Source organism: Gavia stellata, chromosome 18, assembly GCF_030936135.1.
Source record: "Gavia stellata isolate bGavSte3 chromosome 18, bGavSte3.hap2, whole genome shotgun sequence".
In the NCBI taxonomy this organism is placed as follows: Eukaryota; Metazoa; Chordata; class Aves; order Gaviiformes; family Gaviidae; genus Gavia; species Gavia stellata.
Window position 1 is genome coordinate 5,423,960 of NC_082611.1, and position 27,252 is coordinate 5,451,211.

General features: G+C 37.1%; 1 protein-coding gene across 1 annotated transcript in view; it reads right to left on the reverse strand.

Moving 5' to 3' along the window:
• Positions 1-26,455, reverse strand: part of SDK1 (sidekick cell adhesion molecule 1) — a 419,880-nt gene extending 393,425 nt beyond the window's left edge. Inside the window, exon 1 of the mRNA XM_059826302.1 lies at positions 25,984-26,455. Within this exon, the coding sequence (XP_059682285.1) occupies positions 25,984-26,455 (472 nt within the window). The remainder of the gene's footprint in view (positions 1-25,983) is intronic.
• Between the last annotated feature and the right edge of the window lie 797 nt (positions 26,456-27,252).

The following is a 27,252-nucleotide window of genomic DNA, read 5'->3' on the forward strand; positions in this document are numbered from 1 at the left end:
GTGTGATGTTGAATTGCTAAATCTTAATTCTTCACTTAATAATGCTTTGCTATCTGCCACAGCTCCAAATTCAAAAGCATACTATTTTACAGCCTCTTAATTTTCTTAAATTGCAAGAAAAAAAAAAAACCTGTGTTGCTTCATGACAAATTATTCCATGGTCTCACAGCAATATAATACTCAAGAAAGATGTGATAAAAAAAGGCAAAGCATGATATGCATCTGAGATGCTGAATTCTATGGAACACTGTCAGCAGAGGCAAGATATTTAGAGGGGGGTAAGCAAAGCAGACAGATAAAAATCTTATCCAGAATTTCCATGGGTGTGACAGTCAGCTTCAGGATTGTGAAGTAAAAATTCAGAATGCCAATACATAAATCACCTTTGCATCATGAATATCAGATATCTATTAGTAATCCTCTCTTTATTCAGGAAGGTAAAAGAATTCAGTAACATTTCAAAAACATCAAAGTCTTGCTGCCATAAGTTGCTTCCCTGAAAACAGCTAGAAAGCTGGTTCATACTTTCTACTTCAGAAGTAAAAGATGAGAATATGGAGGCTGGAAAACTGTAGACTCAAGATATCTTTTTGAAATTCTCATAAGCAGAAATGAAAGTCATGATATCCCTGAGAAGTTAAACTTTGAAAAATCCGACCCAAATAGAAACCATACAAAGCGTGATGGTTATCACAAGGTTTATATATAATGAGCAGAATTTTTTGAGTTCTCAGCTGAAACACAGGCTAAAACCAGCTTACCCACACTGAAGTAGCAATTTGTCTACCAAGGAGGCAAAATCTCCATAGGTATGGCTCTAACATCAGCAGTCCTTTTAATAACATTTACAGCTGGATATAAAATACATGCCTAAGCTCTATAAATAAATAAATCCCTTGACTTGCACTAAATGACAGACACACTGAAAATATGCCTGACCATTTTGTGTATAGCTATGGGAAGAGTGGCCTTAACACATCAGTTTCCTGTACAGAAAATTCTTCTACTTTCTCTCATTCAGGGTCCAGTCAAGATTCATGTAAAAGAAACTATGCTATATGCTACATTCTAAGTTCTCAAAGACAGATAGAGAGATGTATGGAATGAATTTTGCTATCTATGACTAAAATGGCCTTTTGCTGGGCAGGTATACCAGAGAAACAATTACGTTAAACATAGCAAAACACAGCAGTCTCATTAAACAATTAAACAATTACATGTTAAAGTTTCATCTAAGGTTCCAACTGCTATTACATCAAAAAAAAAAACCAACCCCACTTTATGCTGCTTTGCAAAGACATTCTGATTGACTGAAGAGTATAGAAGATCTCTATCTCTGATATATCAAGGAGGTATAATGCAAAAAGAGGCATTATTAAAAACTTGACTGCAAAACTGGGCTTTCTTCCTCTTTGCTCTTTTTCTTGGTAGAGAGGAAAAATCCTTAGGTCAGATATCAACAAAACTCCTATTGAAAACAAGAGCCTTCATAAGCCCTGTGCTGTTGTTACTTAAAAAGTTTAAGAAAAACATTGTATTTTACAGAAGGCTTTTGAGGCTTCTAAATTTAATTTTCTACGTAAAGATGAAAAGTAAGTTCGCTTAAGCATTCCATATATTATAGTTTAAAATATACATTTCCAAGTATTTTCATAAAAATGAAAATCTTATAAAAACTACCTGCTGTCAACTATGTTGATTAAAATGTTTCTGTACAAATGAAGCAAAGCCATTTGATGCTGGCTGGTTATCCTGACAAGTCATTTAACTCCCTATATGTAAGTTAAATGTGTGCATGTGTGCATAGTTATATATCTAGCAATGCTTTCTTAAGCTCCTCACGAAAGGGAGGAAGCTACAACCCTGCGAAGGTCGTAAGATAAAGAGCAGTACATTCTCAAATACCTGTTTAAAGGCAGATATTCCAAGAATTCCATGAAAAAAAAGAGTAAAAGAGTATTTCAAGAAAGTGAAAGCTTTGTGTGTTGAAAAGAAGGAAACTGGAACTACTAAACACCAAAACATTATTTTAATTAAATACTAATAAGATTAGAAGGATACCGTAAAAAAAAGAGAAAATCCCTTGAAATCCAAACTGAGGACCTCAAGAAGAAATCCCCCTACCAACATAAAGGCGAACTAAACTGTCTATTGTATATAAGACAGGACAAGTCTTGCAGGGGAGGGCCCTGCCAGCAGTCTAAATTACTCAGCCTTCTTATCCACAAAAGCTATGTGACTAATCTATTACTGTTGTTAACAAAGCAAACCAACCACACACAAAATATTGTTTCATCCTCTAGTAGTCGGAATGCTAAGGTCTATCACCTACCAGAAGTACCTATAGTTGATTGCTTCAGTTTCTATTTATCAGAAAGGAAAGACTCTCATAATTTGTATGGGCACAGGAGAAAAGAAAAGGCTGGGGTGGGGCGGGGTGGGGGGTGGACGGGGATGCAGAGGGAGGGAAGAGTTGAGATTTCTATTCAACCATTGCATTTAACATTAAAAAAAGATAAATTTTAGTATGAGGCAGGAGGTGGGTAATCAGATTGGATATTTGGTGAACATTTAAGAAACACAGGATATTTAGAAAAAGAGACACACTTTGGATAAATGCATAGTTTCTCATGGTTGGTTCTGTTAAAACTACAGCTTCGATGTCCCTCTATAACAAAATCTTTTCTGAAACTAATTGAACTGAACTTCCAAGTACTACAGCAGCTTTGCTCATTTTGACACCGTTAGGCAGGTAAATAAACTGCACTGTATAGCCTCATCGCTTTCTCCAGACAGTCAGAAATCTATGAAGGATAATACAAAAGGCAAGTTCCAATAAAACCCTGACTCTATTAAAGTTACTAGGACTTCAACTGTATATTGAATGTAGTAGAAGATCTTGCATGAAATACTGCCTTCCTTGAAATGTAAAGACCATCATTTTCTCTCAAGAAGGTAACTGGATAGCCAGCAAGTTATCCAAAAAAGTTTTCTGTAATTCTTAGCTCATCAAATCCTTCAACAGGTTAAACATCTCTCCCCACAAATCAAATGTGTTTTTATGACAAAAATCAAATGGATTATGATAATCTTGCATTACTTGTTGGTTTAGTCTATACTGCTCTTGGGCTGAAGGGAGAAGAAAAATCCATTTCACAACTGGAAAAAGAATTTTAAAACATTTTCTTAGGAGATCTCTTTCAAATTTTAAGTTCTTACTCATACATTAAACTACATAAAATCGTTCATCTTGCTAACTTTAAACACATGTAGCCTCATACAATGTGTTGAAAGTATTTTTACTGTGCACTGCATAGTTATTAATCAAAACATTCTTCTGTAAGTACATGAAAGGATTCTGTAGTCACTTGGGCTGGACCAAACTAGCCTCTCCTGTATACCACTTCAAGTGCGCTAACCGAGATGACGAACTAGCTCAAGCAAGCTCATTTAAATAACATCTAAATTGCCGGGGAACTACCTCAAGGCGGTTGACGGTTGAAGCCATTCTCAGGGGGCGGCCGCCGAGCCCCGGCACACGCAGCCCGGGACAGGCTCCAGCCCGGACGGGGCCGCAGCCCCCGGGCGCAGCCGCAGCCACAGCCCGCCTTGCCCTCTGGCGCCCTCTGCTGGCCCTCCCGAGGCTGCGAGGCAGCGATTTCCCACGGCCCACGCCCCCTGCCTGCCACGCGTGCTGTGGCTCAGGGGCCACGTGGGCTTTCCCCTTTGGGAAGTCATCGTCTTACTGCCGCACCACGTTCGGCTTACGCACCCCTCAGGTTTCCTTTAACTGGTTGAGCTCCAGCACTGGCCGTTCATTTTCTTCTGGCAATTTCAGAACTTGCTGGCGTCTTTAGCAGTAGAACTCCGTGGCTGACAGAGCCCGACTGCCCCGCAGACGGTGCACACCTCCCACGAGCAGCGGATACTTCAACACCATTCCTTTCCAGAGCTCCAGTGGCTCCAGAGCCATTCTGATACACAGCTTACTAACGCTAGAATAGAGTTGCAAACTGAAGCACAAAACCACCCCACGGTTTAAAAGAAGTCTCTCTGAAAAGAGTACATGAAATACGAACATGTAAGCAAACAATTATCTTCCATTTGTCAGCTCCCTTGCGCTTTCCTCCTACTCTTGAGTGTTCTCAAGAATTTAGGATTCCACACTTCTTACTTTGGGCCTCTGACCTGGCTTCTCCTGAAACGTGGACTCCAGTCCTTCTCCAAACAGCTTTCCTTGGCAAAAGTATGACCTCCTATTTAAAAAGAAAAAAAAAAAAAATCCCATCCCATTCTAAAAAACTACACTTCTGCTCTTTTGCTCCATTTAATTTTTTTAAACCCCACTCTGATATCTTTTTTCCTTCTGCAATACAAATTACTCCTCCTCCCTCCAGATAAACACATCCAAACGGTCTTCTTCCAAATTACGTATCTTTAGCATTTCCTTGGGAAAAAAAAACCCCAAACCCTATAAGTAACAAAACTAATGTAATTTTACTAGAGCCACACGTAATATTTCATTAAGTACTGAAATCTCCCACATTCTCTACACTTACATATATTTACTTTATAGTTGGCCTGCAAGTGTTCAGTCTTGCAAAAGGCAATGCCTAATGCAACTACTACAACACAAGGAGAAGGAAGCTCGATTTCAGGCTCTGAAAACTGAAACTGTACATCTCAGTTCTACCTTAAGGAATAAGTTAATGACATTTCCTCCCCGCTGAACAGCCCTAAGGTATACTGGGAGGGATGCTGGGGTGTGTCTGATACTTAGGAAATGAGTTCAGAACTAAAGGATTCTGATTAAACAACCCTGAAAGACGACTGACCTAAGACACAAGAATACACTGAGAACACATTAGACTGAAAAGAATCAAGTCTGAAAAAAGCATAAAACTTCACCACCATCTCTGACCGAAGGCTGCAAAAATGCAAATGCCTACAAAAAGTTGTTTTCTTGTGGGTTTTTTTTTGTCTTGGGGTGTTTTTTTTTTAAATGAAGGTCCTAATTACTAACTCTTCCCCAGCACTCTTACGACTTTCCAAGTGGTTTCCCAAAACTGGGCTGAGCAATCTGTTGAGGACACAGTTTGGATATTTGTTTACTTTACTAACAAAGGATAGCTGAGTTCAGTTCTTTTCAAATTTCAGTGCAAGAAGCATAGGCTCATCAAAACCATGAAACAGAAAAGGATTATGTATAGCAGGTGTCTGAAATACCATCTACTTCAGCAATCTGGAGTACTGGTAGCAGCAAAAGCAATTAGACTCTGAACTCAAGAAAATTTTGTCTTCACAGCTCGGATAGTTAAATAGTGAACAGATTGACAATGGAATCTCTGGAATCTCCCTTACTGAAGTGCTTAGAAAACTGATTAAATAAATACCTGTCAGGAATTGTGCTGATATAACTGATCCTGCCATAGCCCAGGAGAATGTACTGTTGAATCTTTGAATCCCCTTCTGGCCCACCTGCTTTTTTCATGTGTGATGTCAGCGAATTGCAGCATCCGCATCATTGTATTTTAGTTAATTTATCTTTTAAAAAACACACTCAAAATTAAGCATATTTAATTCAGTCATGAAGCAGCAGATGATTATAAAAAGCTCACAGCCTTATGGCGATGGTGGGGAAGAGTTAGACTGAAAGACTGCAATTTCAACATGGTAAGGTAGGTGAGATGGACTGATGGGCAAGGGGCTCAGAAGCAGATATGAGGAGATGGAAGGGTGTACTGCTGCCGAGAAACCATATCTGAGCCAGAGAGCTCTGTTTGCTGTTCCTGCCACTGATGAAAAAGGGCAAGAATAAGAGTATTGGCTGCCAATGCTAAGAAAGTCTCTTTACCATAGTGCTTATCCCAGAACAGGATACTGAATGTGTAGCACTGTCAAGCAATAGCCAGAGCTGGCTGTTCCCACAGGGAGAGCAAACCGGGAGCCAAGCGTGACCCCAGCACAGGGGGTTCCTTCCGCACCCGGGGTGCAGTCCCACAGCACCTGAACACAGCAGGCAGAGGGAGGTGCTGGTAATGTAACCCACTGACATTCCCAGACAAGACCCAAGAGAGTGATACCCAGGTAGACCAGCCAGAGGCAAAAAGAAACAGGGACAGAGACAGCACTAGACACAAGTTATAAGGCACATCAGAGGGGCACATCTAGGAGACAAGCCACCTACCACACATGCTTGAGGTCTATCCAGGAGGCAGGGCAAGATGCAGGCACATCTATAACACAGCTCAGGCAGGGACTAGAGACCCAGTCCTGAGCTTAAACGGATCTCCTGGACCCAGGGGCAGAGGGTATGGGTGGAGGGCCCTGGTGAGGCTGGTCACAGAAATTAAGACCTAAGTCCTCAAGATCCTGACAGGTAGCACACCTCATCTTCATGTACATTGAGGGCCACAAGGCTGACAGGTGAACCACAGCCACACCTTAACAGTCTATTACTCTAGATAGCTGCTAATTCTGATTAGCTGAAGCTTGTATCTTACTAAGTGCAGATCACTTTGTGTTAAGATAAAATGAGACTAGAGATGTTAGTACAAAACAAAGAAAAGACTCCCTGACTATGGAGCCAAAACATGTGATAAAACTTCAGTGATGCTCCTGCCAGTTTTTGCATAATTAATATTAAACTAATGGCCCAGAAGTACAAGAAATTCTACACACTCAAGATCTCAAAACAAACTCTAGAGCAAAAGCCAAGCAAGACTAATAGGATGTTTTCCATTTACTAAGAATGATTTACAGAAACTTTTCATCATGAACAACCTCAAATGAGTGGGAGGGTTTTTTATACAAACGATGGTCCAACTTCAGTAAGATAAAGCATGCTTGACTTATCAATAATATCACTTCTCATATAGCTGAAATTAAGCTTTTGCTGAAGTAGCATACTGAATTTGGCCTATAAACAGAGTATTCGTTTCATTAGTTTTAATAAAATTGTATGGAATCATTGCTCAACGATTTGGGGATGGAATTTAGCTAAATGAAAATCATAATCAAACCAACCTTCCAAAACCAAGAATAATGAATAAATTCTTGGAAATGTTCTTCATTATCAGTTTCTAGCAAAGAACCCTTGAACACCAAGAGTCAAGTCAAACAGCCTATAGTTGTCTTTCCCTGGCTTATCAAGTATCTCTCTTGTTGCTAAGATGGAGAAAACATTTGTAAGGAAAGGCAGAAGTATCCATGTAAAAGTACTTAATTGCTTCTAATTTGAACAGAAAGCAACTATTTTTAACATGTTCTAACATTTAAGATGTAACAAATGGGTATATGCTATACCTAACCTTTTGACATCTGCTTTGGGCAGTTCAATTCAGAATTCAGTGTCAGTTGAGAAGACCTTGGCACTTGAGATTCTCAGTAGCTACTATCGATAAGGAGTAGTAAATGTTAGGTGTAAGATTAGCTAGAGCTAAAGGTTAACAAAGGGTAGGCTTGAAATCCTTCTTCTCCAAGACTCAGATTACTGTCTACAGTGCAGAATCATTTTTTTTTATACATGAATGCCTGAAAATCCTTCTTGCATCAAAGCTACACGTATGCTAATAAATACACAGGCATTGTCTTGTGATCATCCATACTGACATGCTGCTACCACCATCGTTAGCATAGTTTTGGTGATATACCAGTTATTAGTCTCCCAAACCATGCTTTGACATGCTTTCAATTTAGTGTCTACTAGGGGCTACTTCCAACATACAGATTGGACGTACCCACTTTGTTTCAATAGGTAAAAGAATTTAACATATGAATTCTATTGTATTATATATATCATGTTCCATGCAACATATGGTTCTATCATGCCAAATGACTTCAGTGCAGAGAACAGGCCTGGTCCATTTTGTTTACCAGCATAGTCGTGCTATTAGATTCTGCAATTGTCTCTCAGCACAGAAAGCTGGTCACACTGCTTTTTCCAAAGACTCAGTATCTTTCTCTCCAGGATATGAAATGTGGGTTCACAGAATCATTCAGGTTGGAAAAGACCCTCATCAGTCATGTCCCTCAGCACAAGGAGTTCAAATCTGAAATTCTTGTATCCCATTCCCTGAAAAGTGCCTGGAACATGAGGCCACAGGACAAGGCTGGAATTATTTTCCATTATGCAGTTGAAGCTGTCCCTTGTACATACTTATAAACAGAGAAGGGTCAGTGGTCAAAAAGGAAAGGGCAAAACCATAAACAAACAAACAAGAGGGATCCTGACTCTAGCATACTGAGCAGGAAATTCTTGAGAGGGAGGAGCCTTGGGTTCCTATGCCTGCCTCTAATATTGTTTATAATTTTTTTCCTCTATTTTAAATTGTACACATGATCCTGAGGGTAGGGACAAGATCACGGAACTTCCCACTTTAACTGAGTGTACCTGCATTAAGCTCTGCACTATTACTGCTAGATTATTCCAAGTTACCTGAAATAGCTTTTCCTTTTAGAAAGAAGTTGTCTCTGCACAGCCCTGTAAAATGGGGAACAGGTAGATCAACAGACAGTTAGAATACACTAAATTTCAAAAAAGAAAAATAAAGACAAATCTCCTTCCATGTAAATAGCAGCATGATGGCAAAATTAACTTTTATTTCCCGGAGCTTTTTTAGTTCATTTAGTTCAAGTTTTTTATTCACTGGCTCTATACTAGTAAAAATCTACAAAATTTTCATTTATCATTTAATTTTGCTTCATTTCCTAAGACAATATTGTGCTTACATGTGGCTAAGCCTTGACTGATAGATTAAGGAGCAATTTTAATTGCTCTTTTAAACTTGTTTTGTGATTTTTTTCTTTCTTGACACAGCTCCATCCCCCTAAGAAAGTAATCTTAATTACTTCTAAGTCAAATATCCTTTTTTATATAAAACTATTTAAAACATAAACATATGTTTAACTGAGCTTTGCTCTTTTATTCACAAGTATTTATCTGCAGTTTTTCCATCAGACCAAATGGGCCCAAAAGAAGTGCTGTCTGAAAAGGAACAAACATACAATTAACAGAATCTACAAGTCCTCTTCAAACAGCTGCCTACTTATAATACAGATGAATAAATACCCCGGATACTTCTCAAAAGTCTTAAAAGTATCATGCTACTGAACATACTAATTTTCTCTGCCAATTGTACATTTTTATGTAACAGTAACTAGGTTGATGTCAAAGAACTGAAACAAAATTATATACCATATGTCATACCAGAAGCAGCTTATAAAGATTAGCATATTTATAAGACAAAAAATGCATTTAAGGTAACGCAAATATGAAAAAAACCTTCTTATTTGTAAAAGCTTTTTTTTCCAAATCAATTTAAAGTATGCTTTTCTACTTTACTTTTACAAGATCAAAGAAATCAAATTCGATCCTGTAGGAAAGATCTTAGAGAAACATCTGATATTGTGCAAAATGTCAATAATAAATAATTTATCCTTTCAAACTGTAATGCTAGGGTCTAAACAATAATCCATTTCGTCCAAGATAAGATGGGGAAGTCAGTCAATTTGGTAACAGTCATAGCGGCCCAAAACATTCCAAGTTGAAAACATGTAGGACAAGAACTGAATATATAACTCGAGTTTCTAACTAAAATCCAGTATTTTTGACATGAGCCTACTTTTGCATATTTCTAATTGGGTATCTCACCTCATTTAGACAAACTTTTAAAACTTTTTAAAACCCCATTTAAAAATCTGAAAAGTAATGCTAATTGAAGATGAACAATTAAAGCATGTGTTTTCAGCAGAAGACCAATATGCAAATTAAATTGTTTACTAAAACCAAAACTAATGGATAATTAGCAAGCTATACTTACCTTTATTATGGTCATTAACTCTCAAAGCAGCAATAAAGTCAGAATAGTATTTGTCTACCTCCCAGAGACATGGTTCTCTACCAAGTTCATGGACTAACGTACTTCAATGTATTCCACATGTATTTTGTTATATTGCCTTTGGTGATAATATATAATTTAACTAATCTAATTTAACGTCATTATCAAAATAGCTTGCCAGAGGAAACTGTATGCTAGTTAAATATATATTATGCCTACTAGGAACATAATTTGCTATACAAGAATCCTCACAAAAAATAGTTACAATTCTCTGACAAAGTTTTCAAAATGTGAAAATCTACTAAAAATAACTTTAGATTAATAATTAAAAGTACCGGAAAAAATTATAAAACTCCTTTTGATGATGAGGCCGATTTTTCCCATTACTGTGTCATTAATTTTAAGAATCCAAAGCTGTGAGTAGCTGATTTTTCTATGATTAACGTTGCCATATGAACTAGTCAATATAATAAAGTCTCTATTAAACTCCGATCAAACCATCTTGAAAGGTTTGGTTCTTCTGTCTTTATAATTTTCTTCAGTTAGACTGAGAGTAATCTCGTCTTCATACACACTGTATGATGCACTACTAATAATCTGTAATAGAATTAATAGGGTAGTTTCCAGGAAGTAAGCAGTACAGCTACAAGAGTATTTTTGTTGCACAGTTCTTTCAACCTATTATTAATAGCTAAGGAAATACTTTAATTTCCCTAACTAGCCATTCAGTAATACAGAAATATGCTTATTAAAGTCTATTTTTCTTCCCTTCAATTATGTCATATCTTCAAATTGATACAAAAAAATGCATGAATGAATTATATTTGCAATATCAATGCCATATTGATATTGTACAAGTGCTTCACCAGCACTTGCTCAGATTATTCTGCCTTGAAAGAGTTTGCATAGGTTAATTGTTCAGAACTTAATAAACAATTCCATGGATGATGCATGAAAAGAAATAGGATCCAAGATGATCAGACAGCCATCAAGACACTAAAGAAGATAAATGATGAAGGATTCCTCTGCCACTCTAAGCACAGTAATCAAATAAAACTCTTCTACCTACCTCCAGTCTTATTTACAAGACAGATCAGAGGGGATCCATGGAACGATATTTAGTAAGTAAATACCCTTGTCAAAAAAGTGATGGAATATGCCATACTTAAGTATCACAACACTAATTCTTGTTTGATGTACAGAAACTTGTGGCTTACATGCGAACCCAAAGGTTCGATGTTCATTTTCATAAACAGGTTAGACTAACTGGAATCTGAGATGCTGAAGAGTGACAGAGACATAACTGCATAGGCTTCAGGATTACAACAGAGCTCTACCTCTCTGGAGTCCCCAGAGATTGTTCCTCTAAGAAAACCCTCTGCAAGACCAGCAGCTTTTAGCTGGTTTTCCTATTGATCTTTTTTTCCCTTGTAACGTACAATTTGTGAGATATTTATTCTATTGCCCCGATGGACACTATCAGGAATTTTTAGTTAAGAGCTCAAGAAAGATCCTTCATTTTCTAGTGTGGAAAAAGCCATTTATGCAGAACCTATGTTGCCTCCCACACAGGACATCCTTTCTGCTAATAAAAGTCCCTGCACTAGCTACAAAAGGGGAAAAAAAAAAAAAAAGGAAATAAAAAACCAACAACAACAAAACCCCAAACAAAGGCAGGCGAAAAAAGGTGTAGGGGTAAGGAAAAGCTCTGGGAATATGGGATTCTGGTTTTTATAGGAAGGAGTTTCTGCAGAAAGGAGAAATATACATAAGGAAATAAGGTATCTTGAATTCTATCAGCGATTTTTAAAATCATGGCAATTAGAGGACATCCTTTTGCTTAACTTACTTGCATTTTTTTGGACTGTGAGACACCTAAAAGCAGGATAAATCTAAATATTTGAGTTACGGAGAACAAATAGCTTTCTTTTGGATGTAGTGAAAGGAAAGGACAGAGTTTAGAATAAATACTACTGAATTCTTATGATTGGGGATTTACTCATTTGGAATAGCCAAGTCCAGTAAAATGCAGCTCACAATTCAGTATTGCTGTTTCCGTCTAGAATACCTTCATAAGCAACTACATTTAAGACTTAAGACTTGGAACAAATATTTAATTTTATTAAATAGCTCACACATGCTCCAGTAGAAGACTGAAGATTATGGCTGTCTTTTACTAATGTGGTGAGCCATCAGACTGCTCTGTGCATCTTGCTAAGCAACATTAGTCAAAATGGACTAAATTTTTTTGCTTGCTATACACACGAAGATACAGTCTCGTGTCTTGTATCTTCCTGGTTCAGACAGAATTTCTGTTTAAAAAAACTTTTATGGTTTAAAAACCTTTCATGGTTTTGATTTTCTCAACAACCTGATTCTGTTTATTTTTCTAAGCTACTTATATACAGAAAAAAAAATAACAGTAAAGAAAAACAAAAACAAAACATCAACAAAAAAACCCCACAAAACCGAAACATGGGAGTCTGTGGCATTATGAGCTCTTATGAAAACTATATATCCCAAAAGACAAGTATTTGCATCATAAAATCCTTACATTTAAACTGACTTTTTACCCGGAAAGGATATTACTTCCATTACCAATCTGAGTGAGTGGACAGACTAATTCTTCAGTTCATGAAACCTGCTGAAGCACATCCTTTTTCTCACACAAAATCCCCCACGTTTACTTATGTGCAAAAAATTAGATCAGAGTGACAGTAAGGAGAGCAATTTATACACTGACATTAAAGAACTTCATTGGAATGAATTTGTATAACTTCAGTAACACTTATTAGTAACCCCTCTTGTATACATTAATGCCTCTGCCAAAGAAGTTTTAAAACTGTCCCAACACAACTGAAGCTTTTAAATGCCTAAATAAAAAACATTAAGAATTTTATCACAATCCAAATGTTTAAAGCATATATCCCTTCAAAATATTTTAAAGTAAAAATCACCATGTCAGAGAATGTTTTTAACATGTAAGTTTTACTGAATAAAGGCTAAAATTACAATCACCTGCTTTTATACATCATGTTATTATATTAGTAAAATTACATTAGTTATCACATTCAACCAAGCCATGCTAATCTTAAACTTCCTTTTTAAGATAATACCTTAGATGGTCATTAGTTTCCTCCTACCAAAAGGATTCATTGTAATTAGCCTAATAACATTTGCAAGTTCTAAAATACAGGAGATGTGTACTGCAGAAGGAAAAAAAAAAAATAAGACCTTTCTTCGCTCCATGAATATGTAATAATGCACTTCATTTTTTTCCCCCAAATTTAAAAGCACACTTAATAAATGAGCAATAGTGACGACAGACCATCCTTTCCCAAGGACTCAAAAAGCCAAGGTTTCAAAGAGCCTGAAACCTGTTGCCTTTAGCTGTTTCTTCAAAGATGGTACGTCTGAAAGATCCAAACTCTTTGTTTCTGACAGAAATGCTGCACACACAGTGATATTAAAATAGCACGACTAAGTAATTGAATAACCACGAGTGTTTTGACTCTAACATTATTACATTTCACAATGCAGATTTATGAGATTTGAGATCGCCATTTAAGATCATGCAATTTCGTACAGTTTCTCACAGTCAATACACAAGGTACAAAATGAAACTACATTTAGATGCAGTCATAAACACAAATTATGCTCAGAAATCTAAAATTCAGCAACATATGCATTTAGGTCACAAAAATTAATTTTATACCCCCTCTCCAGTAAATTACAGCATCACACATAACGAAAGATACAGATATTAATGTCTCTGTCTGAAAAAAAAAAAGAAATAAGCCACCCTGTTGTATGTCATTTGGCTTAAGAACAGCATCTTAATGTTTATTAAGGTCACAATATTTTAGATAATTACCTGTCTAAAACTATGTGAAAACAATGTTAAACAACTTAGAAAGATTATAAAGGAATATTATGTGTATAACAGCAACAACATTGATCTAAATGTGAAGATAGAATTCTTAAAATATATCCCAATTTTTCTCTAATATAAAGAAAACAAATCGCCAGATAATCTTGTGGAGAAAAAAGTTTGAAAGGTCTATATAATTAAATATGGATTCACTGCATATAGCAGAATGATTTTTTTAAAACGCGAACACTGTACAAAGTTAGAAGTTTCCACTTAAAATATCAGGAGCCTTTTAAAATTAATTTTGATAAATTTATGTGAAATGGGAACAAAAAAACCTTAAAAAGGAAGGAGGCGGCCTGCAAAATGAGTGTTTTAAAACTGATATGTTGTTAGATGGCCTTAGTTAAGGCTGGGCACTATTCACGCTATTTCTGTAGCTTACTTCCATGGGTTTTTTCTTTGCTTTATCACCCCATTGCTTCTGCCAGCAGAATTTAGAGGAGCAGGTGGAGGCAACTGAGTAGGGGAGAAGGAACTAAGAGTGGAAATTATTGCTAGAAAAATATTTTCCTTCTTACACCGCACCCTGAGGGTCACAGTTCTGAATACTATAAGGGTGCAATTATTTAACTCAATGCCAAATGACACAAAACATTCTTTCAGATATGTTAAAATAACCTGTTAAAAAAGCACCATCAAAACAGGGCAGAGGCATTAAAATGTAATTTTGGAAAATATAATTATGCAAAGCACTAATATGCCTAATCATAATATGTTAATTTAAAACTTTTTTCTATGTAGATGTAATACTTTGTCGACAAAAATCAGAAAAGAACTTCTGACCAGCATCAGTAATAGGACTTCAGAGGGCTTGAACACACTGAAGGCTTCTAAAATCCTCAATATATCAATCACTATGGACAGTTCTTCATATGCACAGTGCACTCTACTTGTCAGCTTACTATGTGAGCTCTGAATAGCTAAGTCTTGTGGTTTATTTGCCTTGATGCAGCATCTAACCAAGAATGCATACACACAGTTTATTCAGCATGTAGCCACTCTTCCAGAATTTCAAGGCCACTGCAACTGTTGGATGCCTGGAAAAGTGACTGAGAGCTGCAAATACGTATGAAATTGACATTTGCCTTTCACACAGAACAGAAGATTTCTCTGAATTATGAGAAACCTGTATCTGGTAACTCTAGTACTGGTTTTGGGAGCTCTTTCAGTCAAGGCAGTCATGTCCTTAGAACAGCACTATAGCTGGTTTTGTAATAAAACAAACAATAGCAAACATTTTCTTTCTTTCCTGAGTTAGACAATATCCACTGTCTTTGTCACATGTTAATAGTCCCAACAGAACTTTTCTAGTAAACACACAGATATGGATGTTAACTAGATTCAACTCAAGTGTGAGTGACAACTAGATGCACTGCACGTGCCCAACACCAGCACTTACTAATTGGTTATAAAAAATGTGCAATATGCCATAATTTACCAAAGCACCAATGCCTAATCACTTCATGCTGCAATGAATTTCGGGTAAACATGGGTAGTCATGCCATTAATTCTAATAAAGTGACAGCTAACACTTACTCCACTGTGGTGAACATTTCCACAGAAGTTGGCTTATTATAATGTCCAGCAGCTCTATAGAAAGATATTTAGAACACTAAGAATTCTTGTAAAAATTGTTCTTATAGGCAAGAACATTTGTTCACATGTAAGTGTGGAAATCCAAAAATACTCAGCACTTCATTTTTTTCTATACAATATGAAAACTTTGACCTCATTTGTATTAAACCATCAGGACAGATATTAAATAATATCACTGATCATTTATGAACCTAATAACTCTTTTTGACCGGACTGCACAAGCACAAACTGACAGTTACTCTTTTCTTTTGTTTGCCAAGTCAGGAGAGTGATCAGGAGTAGCTAAGTTTTTTGTTCTTGCCCAGCTGCACTAGCACATGATGACTGAAAACTTCCGGGGACGTAACCTTAGCTGAGATCAGAATACACCCCAGCGGAGAGGTTCTTCCCAAGCCGAAGGGTTTACACTGGCACTGATGTCACTGAGCCACAGAATAAAACTAGAAGATTAAAAATACTGTCTCCTAATTCACCTGCCACCAATTCATACTAATAAATCACTTTTCTTTATTACTGTACTTGCCAATGGGTGAAAGCCTTTGTATTTTGTCATTTGTAAGTATAGAAAGGTAACTCCGACTTACTGATCTTTGATTTAATCCTTGATTTATTAACTATCACAATGAAGCTAACAATTTAAAGGGCAATGAAAACACAATCCTACTTAGTGAGAGTAGAACCTAGACTGAAGAATACCCTTCCTTCATTGAGCCCATTTGGACTCAGCCATTTAAGGGAAGCCACTACTGTTTCTGAGGTAATTTTAAAAGCTCTATCTGCCTACAGCTTCCTCTGCTGATCGTTTTTAGTTCCATTTGCCTGTGTTTTAGTTGTGTTTATGTCTCTCCTCACTGACTGCCAACTTAAAGAGGAAATTGCCTATAGAAAGAAAATATTAAAACAGATGTATTCAGCATAATGTTAAATGTGTAAGATAAATTGAAAAAAGTTTTATATCTCTATTCAGTCAAAGAGCATTTAGGGTGAAAGTGATACCACATTTGTTGGTGAAAGCCATTTTGCAGCCATCAAGCTCCCATTCTGCACTGTCATAGATGAAAAGTATCCATCTGTGCCCATGAGATTAGGATGGTCCGATTGCAGAGCCATCTTATATTTTCTCACTGGCTGCTCCACTATTTTTTTTTTTTATAGTGGAGCTCAAGAATTTGAAAATGTCAAAAATTTAAGTCTTACATCTTACCTGGATTTCTGTAACAGAATTAATAAGATTTGCACTCTTCAAATTTCAACAGGAACAACAGTTAACATTGCAGAATTTTATTGACATCGGTATGCCGTAAATATGTCTGTTCAGGTTTTGGGTAGCAGAAGACAGCTATATCCAGTAAACAAAAGCTGAAAGCTATACTCATGAGAAACCTGAATGGGATTGACAAGGCATCATTTTAATTACAATACATTTACATAGTGAATGTAACGTTGAATTACCAGCACTTAAAAGTTTTTAGTTTGACATGACTCTCATTAACTCAGAATTCTCAACTGAAGAGTCAGAAAAATATGCGTAAATATCTGACCCATTAAATGCTAATAATAAATCATATATAATGAAAACAATTAAATCTGAGGAAGACGGCTATCAACACTGGTATAGAGGAACTTGAAATAAAGATGTTAGGTACTAAATAAATGACTTCAACGTAAGCTTTCACAACACACAGGTATGAAATCTGCCTTGCTGTTATTCATTGCTACTTCAAACTTGCAGATAAATGAGAGATGTATGCTCAGAGCCACCCACAATTTTTCTGCTGATGACTTCATTAAACAATAGCATCACCAGCCTATTTTGTTAATTGAATTAAGGTAGAATCAATTAACCTATTCTCCTGTTTCCATGAAAAAAACACTTTAAAGTGAAATTTGAGCCTTGCTGTATGGATAACGAACACTAGCATGATTAGGCTCTGTGAATAGGAAACACCTTCTCTCCGACTATAAATGTCAAGAAGTTACTATATAAAATATGCATTCTTTTCAAGAGGGAAAAAACCCCACAGACCTCTCAGTAGTTAGTTTCTTAAAAGCTGAGAATTTTGCATACTAGTTCCAAGAGAGAAGATAGCACAGAACTTAAAAAAAGATAAAGAATATTATTTTCTTTTTAAAATGTTATTTTAAAAGTGATGGTTGCACATGCCAATGCAGGAAATTAATTTAACAATAAACCACATATTTTTCTCCACTTAAGACATAACCAGTGTTGCTCATGATAAAGAATTAACTAGTTATGTTTGTAAAAAAAAAAAATCTACAGGGAAATGGGTTGATAGCATCTACCTTAAAATCTGGTGTTTGAAGTGGCATGTATTAAAATGGTTTTAAAAAGTAACTTCAGTTACTCCCTCTTCAAAAACACATCTAACTTCTTCATGGCAACAAAAATAGCAAAATGTGAAACACAGGAGTTACTATTCTTAATCTCTGGCCTCTTAGTCTCGTCTAACATTTTTGAAAAACAATGCCTGGGATAATCCACCATGAAAAAATCTTTCTGATTATCTGTTGTGAACAAGGTCTTCCAGAACAATAAAAGCCCTGCTTCAGATAATACAAGTGTCCTAGAAAAGCTATTCTGTGTCCAGTTAGAGGCTAAGGAATTTGTTCTACATTTTGCATGTAGAATCAGGAGTTTTAAACTATCACCTCAGTCTTTTACTAGCAGTAGGCATTATTTGTGTTACAATAGCATGTAGGAGCAATAATTAGAAACCAGAAGCACATTGTGGTAGCGGCGCTATCAACCTGGGACAAAAAGATAAAGCGAATAGAGGACAACAGTGAGACACACAGATGGGCATACATGTGAACAATGAGACAGTTTTCATCATGGGACAGCGGTATTTCCAGTGCCTTATCAACTGAGCTACTGTACAAGTTTTCTTATGCATCATAAAAAAAAAAAAAAAAAGAGTGCTTGAAGACTTTAAAGGACATATTTGTTCATGGACAAAGAGTTTTTCCTAAGCATTGTTTCTGAATGTCTAAGCATTTGAAATATTTGCATTACATTTCCATTATTTTCTTAGTACCTTCCCTTAAAAGGTAGCAATGCTACTGAGTAGATTTCCTATGAACTCAATGCCAAAACCACTTATCAAATCCACAACATTCTCAGCTCATAAATATACAGTTAGACAAATAAGAATCTGAGGATGGAAGTAGTGTCTACCAAATCTTCTGATTCTTTGTGTAATAATGAGTTACAAACTCTTCCATTTCAGCCTGGAATTAACGTGGGACCATTCTGGCAACATGTACTAGAGCTATGTATCATTATTGTCTACTTTCTGGTCCAAGAGGGCTATACCCAACAAATTATTTTTTAGATAACTTGTTAGACCTAGGAGTTTATTAGAAAAATATATGGCTTATGGCTTGAAAGACCATAAAGTGGTTTAAAGAGACCTAAGGGACAATGATTTATCTACCAGAATCAACTTTCTCTTCAAGCTGCAGCAACAGAGCATGGCAATGTGAAAAACAGGATTAAGGATTCAAGTTACCTGCTTAAAAAGTTCAAATGCCTTATCATTTATCAAGAATGACACTTCGAAAGTTATCTGGATGGTGTAACATAAGATTGTACAATCCACTTCCGCATTTTGCATAAAGTAGTGGTAAAGACTTCCTTTTATTAGAGTTGCTGGAGCTCATATCACCGTTCTTACCTCCTGAATCTGCACATTAGATACAAATGTTAAAAAGTAATACCTGTGGAATTTGCAACTTCAGTTACAAAGTTTCTTTTTTTAAGAAAAAAATATTATTCCCATTATAGGTCTTGAGAACTGAGATACAAGAGGATTAAGGGGAATATTCGCGTTACCTAACTTTAGCACTAACATTACAAGCTTAGGTTAGGAATACTTTCTTTAGCAAGGCTCCATCTGACAGAGTGAGAAGCTCACTGAAAGGGTCTTTCAGACAAGAAATCCAAAGTGAAGTTTTTGAACCCACCCCTTTAAAGGCACTAACCTCTCTATTTTCTACCCAGGAACAGCAGCCTCCACGTGTTTGTAAGAAGTTAGGCAGCGTACATTCCCTTGTGTTTTTTTCTGAGTCTGAAAACTCTCCAGCAATTTAAACTGATCTTAGTGATGGCTGCTAGGGTCATGCCCCCTGGCCATGCATTCCCATCACCTCTTCTGCTTTGTCCCTGATGCTTGTGTAACCCTAGTTTGAGCTAGTTCAGGGAACTAAACAGCTGAAAATTAACTTTAAAAACACTTCCCTTAAAAAGCCTAGATCTACATTTTTAACCTTAGTGAGGGTGCCGTTTGTATTACACCTCAGGGGCATTTCACAGATAAAACATATGATTAGCAACAGGCTAGTATATATTCTAGTAACAGGCTTACTATTTTTCATAGCAAGGGTAGAACAAAAAATAACTCTTAGCAAACCAAAAATACTAATGCTCAAGATACAGTATACAAATACCATGTATGTCTAGAAGCCAAGAATTTGTATAATGAACAGATCTTACAAACAGTCATGTATGTTTAAAAGTAATTAAGTTAGTATGCACATTAAAATAAAAGGTTCTTCCCTTCTCAAGCCATGTAACCCCTTGAACTCAGATCTGCAAGTGCTACATGAACTAATTCCTATAGAACCTATTGGAAGTTCCAGGGCTGCGACATTTCAAAGACCACGTCCATAAAGCAATTGGAAAGTTTTACTTAGTTGGAAAAAAAAAAAAATCATCTCATCCATTTAACACCTATTTATAACCAATAAACTGAGGAAACAATACACTTCCCATAAGAAAGTGTGCCAACTACTACATATCTCCAATTTAATATATTTAACTAGGCTACTCGTGAGGCCACTTATCAGAAGAGTCCTAGGGAATGAAAATTATGAAATTGTCTGAAATAGTCTGTAACAAGACCAACATCAGCGCAGGCAGAAATAACTCCAGAAACCCCAACTTCTTTGGGAACAGACCTTTAATGGAGTTATATTTTTGTTCTGCATGAGCTATACGGGTGGTGAAGGGTCGTCTTTGAGCCACATGGAGAGAAGAGTCTTTATTCACTAGAAAATACTCACTCAATAGTCAGAAATAGAAACCGAGTCTCACCAATCACCTGCTTTCCAGCTGTAATAACTCTAAGTAGTCTAATCCAATGCCACTCTATAGTGGCTAACAGTTCTTGTTTTAGTCCACAGAAAAGTCTTCTTGTGCTGAATTTAAAAGATTTGAAGTAAATGAAAGATGGGCCCAAGCACTGACAAGAAAACAAAATACTGAAAAACTGATCAGTGACCAGTATTCAGTCTTAGTTCTGACTCAGGTAGACAGTAAAATAATATGTATTAATTTAAACTTAATCATAATGCATATGCATAAAGAATTTAGATTAAAGATGCACAAGCTACCTTAGTTCTGGCATTTTATAATATCTGCAGAATTCTTATAAAAATTATTCTAGTTCGTATGTTAAAACTTCAGGAAAACACAGTTTTGAAGAGACGAACAAATCCTCAATTTGTTCATTAAAAACTACTCAAATACATGTTATGTACGTATGTATATATGCAGAGGGAGGAAGAAAGGTCTGTTTCTGCAATGAACTCAACATGAACAAGATTTTGCTCCATGAGGAACCTAATTGCCTCTAGTCTGCCCACAGACTTATGTCAGCAGAAAGGTCCAAGTGAACAAATAACTAGTCCATTCAGAATGTGATGTTCAGGTAAAGCTGTATACAGAGTTGCTAAATGCATGAAAATCTTTTATTTGAATCAAGCACGCATTCAAGACTTGTACGTATGTGCTGGTAAGAACAATAAAACAACAACAGAAAAAAATCCCTCTGAGACATACGAAAGCCCAAGCCCTTCACTTAACAGTTTCCTAATAATTCACTTTAAGATTGTGTATTAAAATTTCTATGGTTTGTTTAATCAGTCAGACAATCTTTAAAATATTAGCCAATATTTGTTATTCAAAATATATGACTATGCACAGAGATGACAGAACCTTCCAGAACAACCTTTCAAGGACTATAAGCCATGGACACAGATCCCCTTGCATTCTTCTTAAGTGATGTGAAAGTCACACAGCATAACTCTGAGACTGAACTGCCACAACCTCTCTCTCTGTACCTGGGTCGCTCCTGGTCTAAGCATCTTCCGGTAATGCATGAAAACAACATTGATAAACACCTATTACATATGGTCTTCCTTCACCTCTAATAGTACTGTTACACTGCACTCTCAAGAAACTATATGAAACACTGTACTTAAAATGTTAATAAGTACATACACATATCTCTTTGAACTTGCTTTGAGAAGTCTTGAGAATAAGTCATTTTTCAGCTAAAGGTACGCATATAAACCAAACACATTCACCGCAGTAGAGTTAGAAGTCTTATGATACGGCCACAGAAAAAGCCCACTCTCTCTACCCCATTTCTATTTAGACTAGACTTGTATCTACTCCTCCAAACCCATTTTTAATTATATACACAAAGAATTCACCTGTTTAAAAACTAGCACATACTTAAAATGTTCATCTAAAGAAAAGGAACACAACAGGTAAATCCAATACAAGTTAATGAGTTTCCAATAAATGGTAACAGAATCTTCTGGAATTAGAAATGCATCATTCCACACTTAATTCAGAATGCTCTTCACTCTTCAATAAGTATTGCCCTCACATTTAACACACTCCCTGTCCTTCCAACAACTAAATACTCTATGCAAGTTGCTTATCATCTCTGCAGCTAATGCAGTTTGAAATTTGCTTGAAAACGCTTCCTACACTTAGTATTTTTATAAGTTACACCAGATCAAATATTTGAATTAAAAAAGTTGGGCCCCAGAAACATTTTCTTCTATCTTCCATGTCACGGCTTCTGTCAAAGCATAATACATCTCAATATCACCTTAAATGCACATTCAGGTACACGCAGAACTCTGAATTACAGATTTGATCAAATGGCATAAAAAGATCACACTTCCACTGCTGTAAAACTAAGAAAAATCAGACAAGCTTCTCTTTCTTAATATTTAAAGATACCCGTCTCCTGTTGGAGAAGCTTAAAGCTTTGCACTGCTTTTATCTATTTTAAAATCAATCTGAACAACAGCCATCAATCCGAAGAAGTATATTTTCTAAGTATTCATTCACTCTTCAACAAAAGTAAGACATTGGTAAAGTACTTAAATCCATTAAGATGCATGGAGAGCAGCCTCTAGCAACTTCCAACCTCTTTAAATAAGTAGAATTTTTCTACTTCCATACAAATATTCTAGTATTTTAGTAAACATTTTGTACCTCAGTAGGCATCAGTGTTTGTTAATCTCATACATAGCTATTAAATTCCAATCCTGCAACAAGCTCTATGTATACAACAGGACCATGCCCAGGCACGCTAGACCACGGAGATAGAGGCCATTGCAGGATAATGTTCTTCCAAGTACAGCAGTCACTGTGTTGAAATGATTCACTTCTACCATCACCTTGCAAATTCTAATTTGATAATTATAGTGATTATCAATTAGCATCTCATCGCTATTTGATGACACACAATGACTTGAGGCTAACTAGCACCTAACACTCAAATTTAACAAAAGCGCCATGCAAAGAGGCATCATGGCAGAGGCCAGCAGGCATAAAGAACTGAGTAAACAAAGACATATGCAACAGTTTTCAGACTCTTACAGGTTAATTTTCCGGAGAGGCTCCCCATTCGCAGACCAGTCAAGGCGGTAAACCAGGCAGACACACAAGTAGTCTGCAAGGGCGCCTATGCAGATCTGCAGCCATTACAGGAGTGGGAGTACTACGCGAGGCCATGCTCACAAGACAGGCCACAACCTTCGTCAGCTGTAGTTTCTTCCACCCAGAAAATCACTCCCATAACAAGAAGGTCTGCACTAACAACACCAAGGTTCGAAGAGAATGCTTTATTATTCAGTACAATAAACCACTGTATGTTTTGTAATAATTAAACTCGCTTTGAAAAAGAAAAAGAAATCAAATAAATCGTTATATCTAGTTATGTAACACAACTACCAGAAGACAGAAAAGCTGAAAAGCTAAGTACAAAATGAATTTACAAGTGGTTTTATCTACAGTTCGCCTCTAGATCTGCTTTTACACGGATGATCATTCAAGTCTAGAGAATACTCAACCAACCTATTGCAGCTGAAAACCTTTTCTTCCATTCACCTTGGAGTATAAGATACTTCATCACAACGACTTTATCTAATCTGTTTCCTATGAACTCAGAACCTGCATTTCAGTATGCTTGAAATATTTCTTATTTCTACAATGCTGAAATAGTTATTATAGAAACATTAGCTGGTTATAGCATCATATTATGATTCATTCAAAACAGCCCTGGCCCATATATTTAGAATGTTCATTTTTTTATCACATAAAAAGACTGGAGTCATGTAATTCTCTCATGCATATGACCACATCATTCCATTAAAAACTTTCTGTGGCTGTAGCAGAACTTCCATTTTCATGAAGGACTTTTATAAAAATTGTCATCTTCTCTCTAAAGTAAATTTTTGCATAAAAATGATGAATGTATTAGAATCCATTAGAATTCAGAGTGGAAAAAGAACCATAAGTTATAAATGAATACAAATTTTGTGAAAACCTAATAGAAGCACTCTGCATTAAGACCTCCATGCTGGTTTATGGCTTAAAGAATTTTAGAGGAATAACTGTAATTTGTGCTTTCTGAATGATAGAAAAATAAAAAGACATTTTGTTTCTGCATTATATAATTGTTTTATCCTTCATTGTTTAATGTCTTCTAAACGCCATACCTTTATCTGCACCAGATGCAGATAATGTATCTCAGAAATAATGTATCTTATTCTCTTTGCTTCTCCTCCCCCTCTTAAATACTGATGGGTAACACTAACTTGGTGTTACGACTTTTCTTTAGGATAGTTTGTAAACACTACATAACTCCCTGAGATATATATTACCTAAAACTGATACTACTGCAAATGCTTAGTAACCTGAAATATGCTGTTGAAAAAATTTTCTGTACTATGTGCTGAACAAAAGTTTCAATTCACTTTTTAATCCAGTAAGATGGCTAGTTTACTACTAAACCACAGAAAAGTGCTTTACATGGCATCTAAATTGATTCCTGAATCACTGGCACTTCTATGAAAAATCTTTGCATTTTTAGTGTAAACAGCAAGAATCATCAGCATTTGTCTTCCAAAATGAAGCATCATGTTGGCATCTATCAACAACTATCAACAGAAAAAAAAAGTGCCGTGAATTTTAATTTGCAGAGAGAATTATTTCAGGTATGTCTTGCTTCAGAATAGCAATACCCTGTTAGGGCTTGCAGGCCCCAGCATAAGTAGTTTGCTAATAGCAATGACAGCACAAACAAAGCACTGAAAAAGGTTTATGAGGGTGGAGTCTGTTATTAAGCACTGGATTAAAACTCTTCTGTATCCTGCGGCTCCAAACTTTCCGAGGATGCAGTAGTAAACCCTGAGCAGGCAAACTACATCAGACTTGGCTTACAACCCCTCTTCCTCAACACACAAGCCCATCCAGTTATTAAAACTGAATGCACCGTTGTTCCCTATGAAATACTTGAAAACAAAGAACTAAAACACAAAGACCATTCCCCTTCATAAAGTATTAACTTCCGCTTTTAATAACTAACTCATCATCCCACACGATACAGTTCTGCATTGTCCAACACATACCACTTCAGCCAGACAATGCACACAGCAATAAAACTCAACCCAGCAAAGAAAGTGAAAGCTGCGTTTGTTCAGCATGTTACTTGGCGCAGCCAACTGTAATGCTTCTGCCTGCCACTTATTGTTTACTCTGTCAAAGGATTATTAAGAATTAGGCTACATTTGGCCATTTTTTGAGAAGGAAATTTACATGCAAAGTGACTGACACTTGATATTTAAAGTCTATTGGTCGACTCTGACCCTTCGTTTACAAGTGACTCATTCGACTGCAAGGATCTCTGATGTGGAAATGCTCCGATAGGAATCAATTGCAGTTTTTGTCTCGGGTAAATGTTACTTGGCAATCCAAAAGAAATGAACAATGCTCGAACCCAGCTTCACATAGAATAGTACTCGTATGTTTAAAGAATTCCTTCTACATGCCTGATTTAGTTCTAGTCGGTGGATTTATGACTCCCCTTCTCCTAATAACTTATCTCAGCGCACAGCGTTTTTAAACACACACACACACACACACAAAACCAGCAGTTAACCCTTTCGCTGCCTAAAAGAACAGAAATGTACGGACCTATGGAAATAAATAAAAAAAAGCAGGTTTGGTCCCGATGGGGCTATTGATTCTCTGTGGCAGGTTGGGAGGGGGGAAGGATAGGACGAGAAAGGGAAAGAAACATGTAGGTACAGTTTGCAAATCTCTGTTCCATAAAGAAACGATTGTGTGTGAGAAACGACCATTCCTACATGAAACCAGCTCAGTGCGAATTCTGCAGTTTACCTCTGATAAGGATAAAGTAAAAGGGTTTCTCTGTACCCAAGCGAGATCCCCTTCCTCTTAGAAGGCAGATGCAGCATTTCTATAAACAAAAATGTCTCTAGCCCTACCTTGTGCCAGTGCTTGCAACATGTGGAGCTGAAGCAACAGAAACGCCCACCATCCCCGACAGAAGATGAAACAGAAGTTTAACTTTATCATCATTCCGCCTCGCCTGCTATTCCTTCGGGCAATAATTTCGTGATCCACCTTTCTCTCAACCGTTACTGCCTCACAGAGCCCCATCCGATCCGACTGCCTGCCACTCCTGACAGCGCTTTGGTCACTGCTCATTCCGCACCCCGCGGCCGGGCTCTCTGCGGTGGGCTGGGAACATCGCCCGCTGCATTTGCCCCGGAGTTTGGGGGGAACCGAAGCCCCCACGGCACAGGAACGGCGGCCTCTCTGATTTGTGCTCACTTGGCATGCAACCCGAAAGCAGCACTCTGTGTGCCTCCCAGTATGATAATCGCCACCGAAGTCCATGTTTCTTGTGGAGGTATTGATTGCACCAAAACAACCAGTCAGAAATGTGAAACACATGTTTCTCTGCACAGTCACATCCAATGCCTTCAACAGAGAGGGAGTAAGTTCATGGGCGTCAGTATTTCAGTAAATCCGGATCCTTCAGCACATCGCTAACAGAAACAGAGAAAGCCTGATCCATCTTAGCCACCAGCAGACAATCCAAAGAGTACCTTTCATACCGCAACGATGATGGAAACTGTTACCCCTGTGATTTTTATGAAGCGTGGTGAGTGTTCCAGCGTGTGTCCCATTCTCCTGTAAAAACCTTGTGGTGGAAGTGTTAAGTTATAGTCGAAGGGGAGGGGAAGAAAAAAAAGAAAAGCGTCAAGGAAAAAAGAAAACCTAATTGAAAGTGTCTCGCTCTTCCTTGCACTAAGGATTTATTTCAGACAATTTCAAGATTAGTCATGCAGACAGGGTAGTCTCCAGATATCTCCGCAAAGCTCTGCATAGTTTATATTAATCCGATTTTCCTTTGGATACAAATCTCTACCGTCAATAGAAGGGTTTGGAGGGTCCTCGAGCAGGTAAATTGAGCAGCTCTGGCTGTGATTCCAGCTCGCTGTGCAGTCAGTCAGCCACAGGCCAGCGGCCGTGTCACTTGAACTCTCACGTTCAACATCAGTTGATCATACCTCCCTCCTCCTCGAAGATTGGTGCTGAGCTCTTCCGTGCAGGGAGACCACGACAAAAATCACCTCTAACGTGTAAAGCGCTTTTCTTCTGGCCGGCTGCGGACGCAGCAACGAAACAAACCCTCAGCTGGGTAGCGTCCGGGGCGGGGGGAGGGAAAATCTCCCGAAACAAACAGC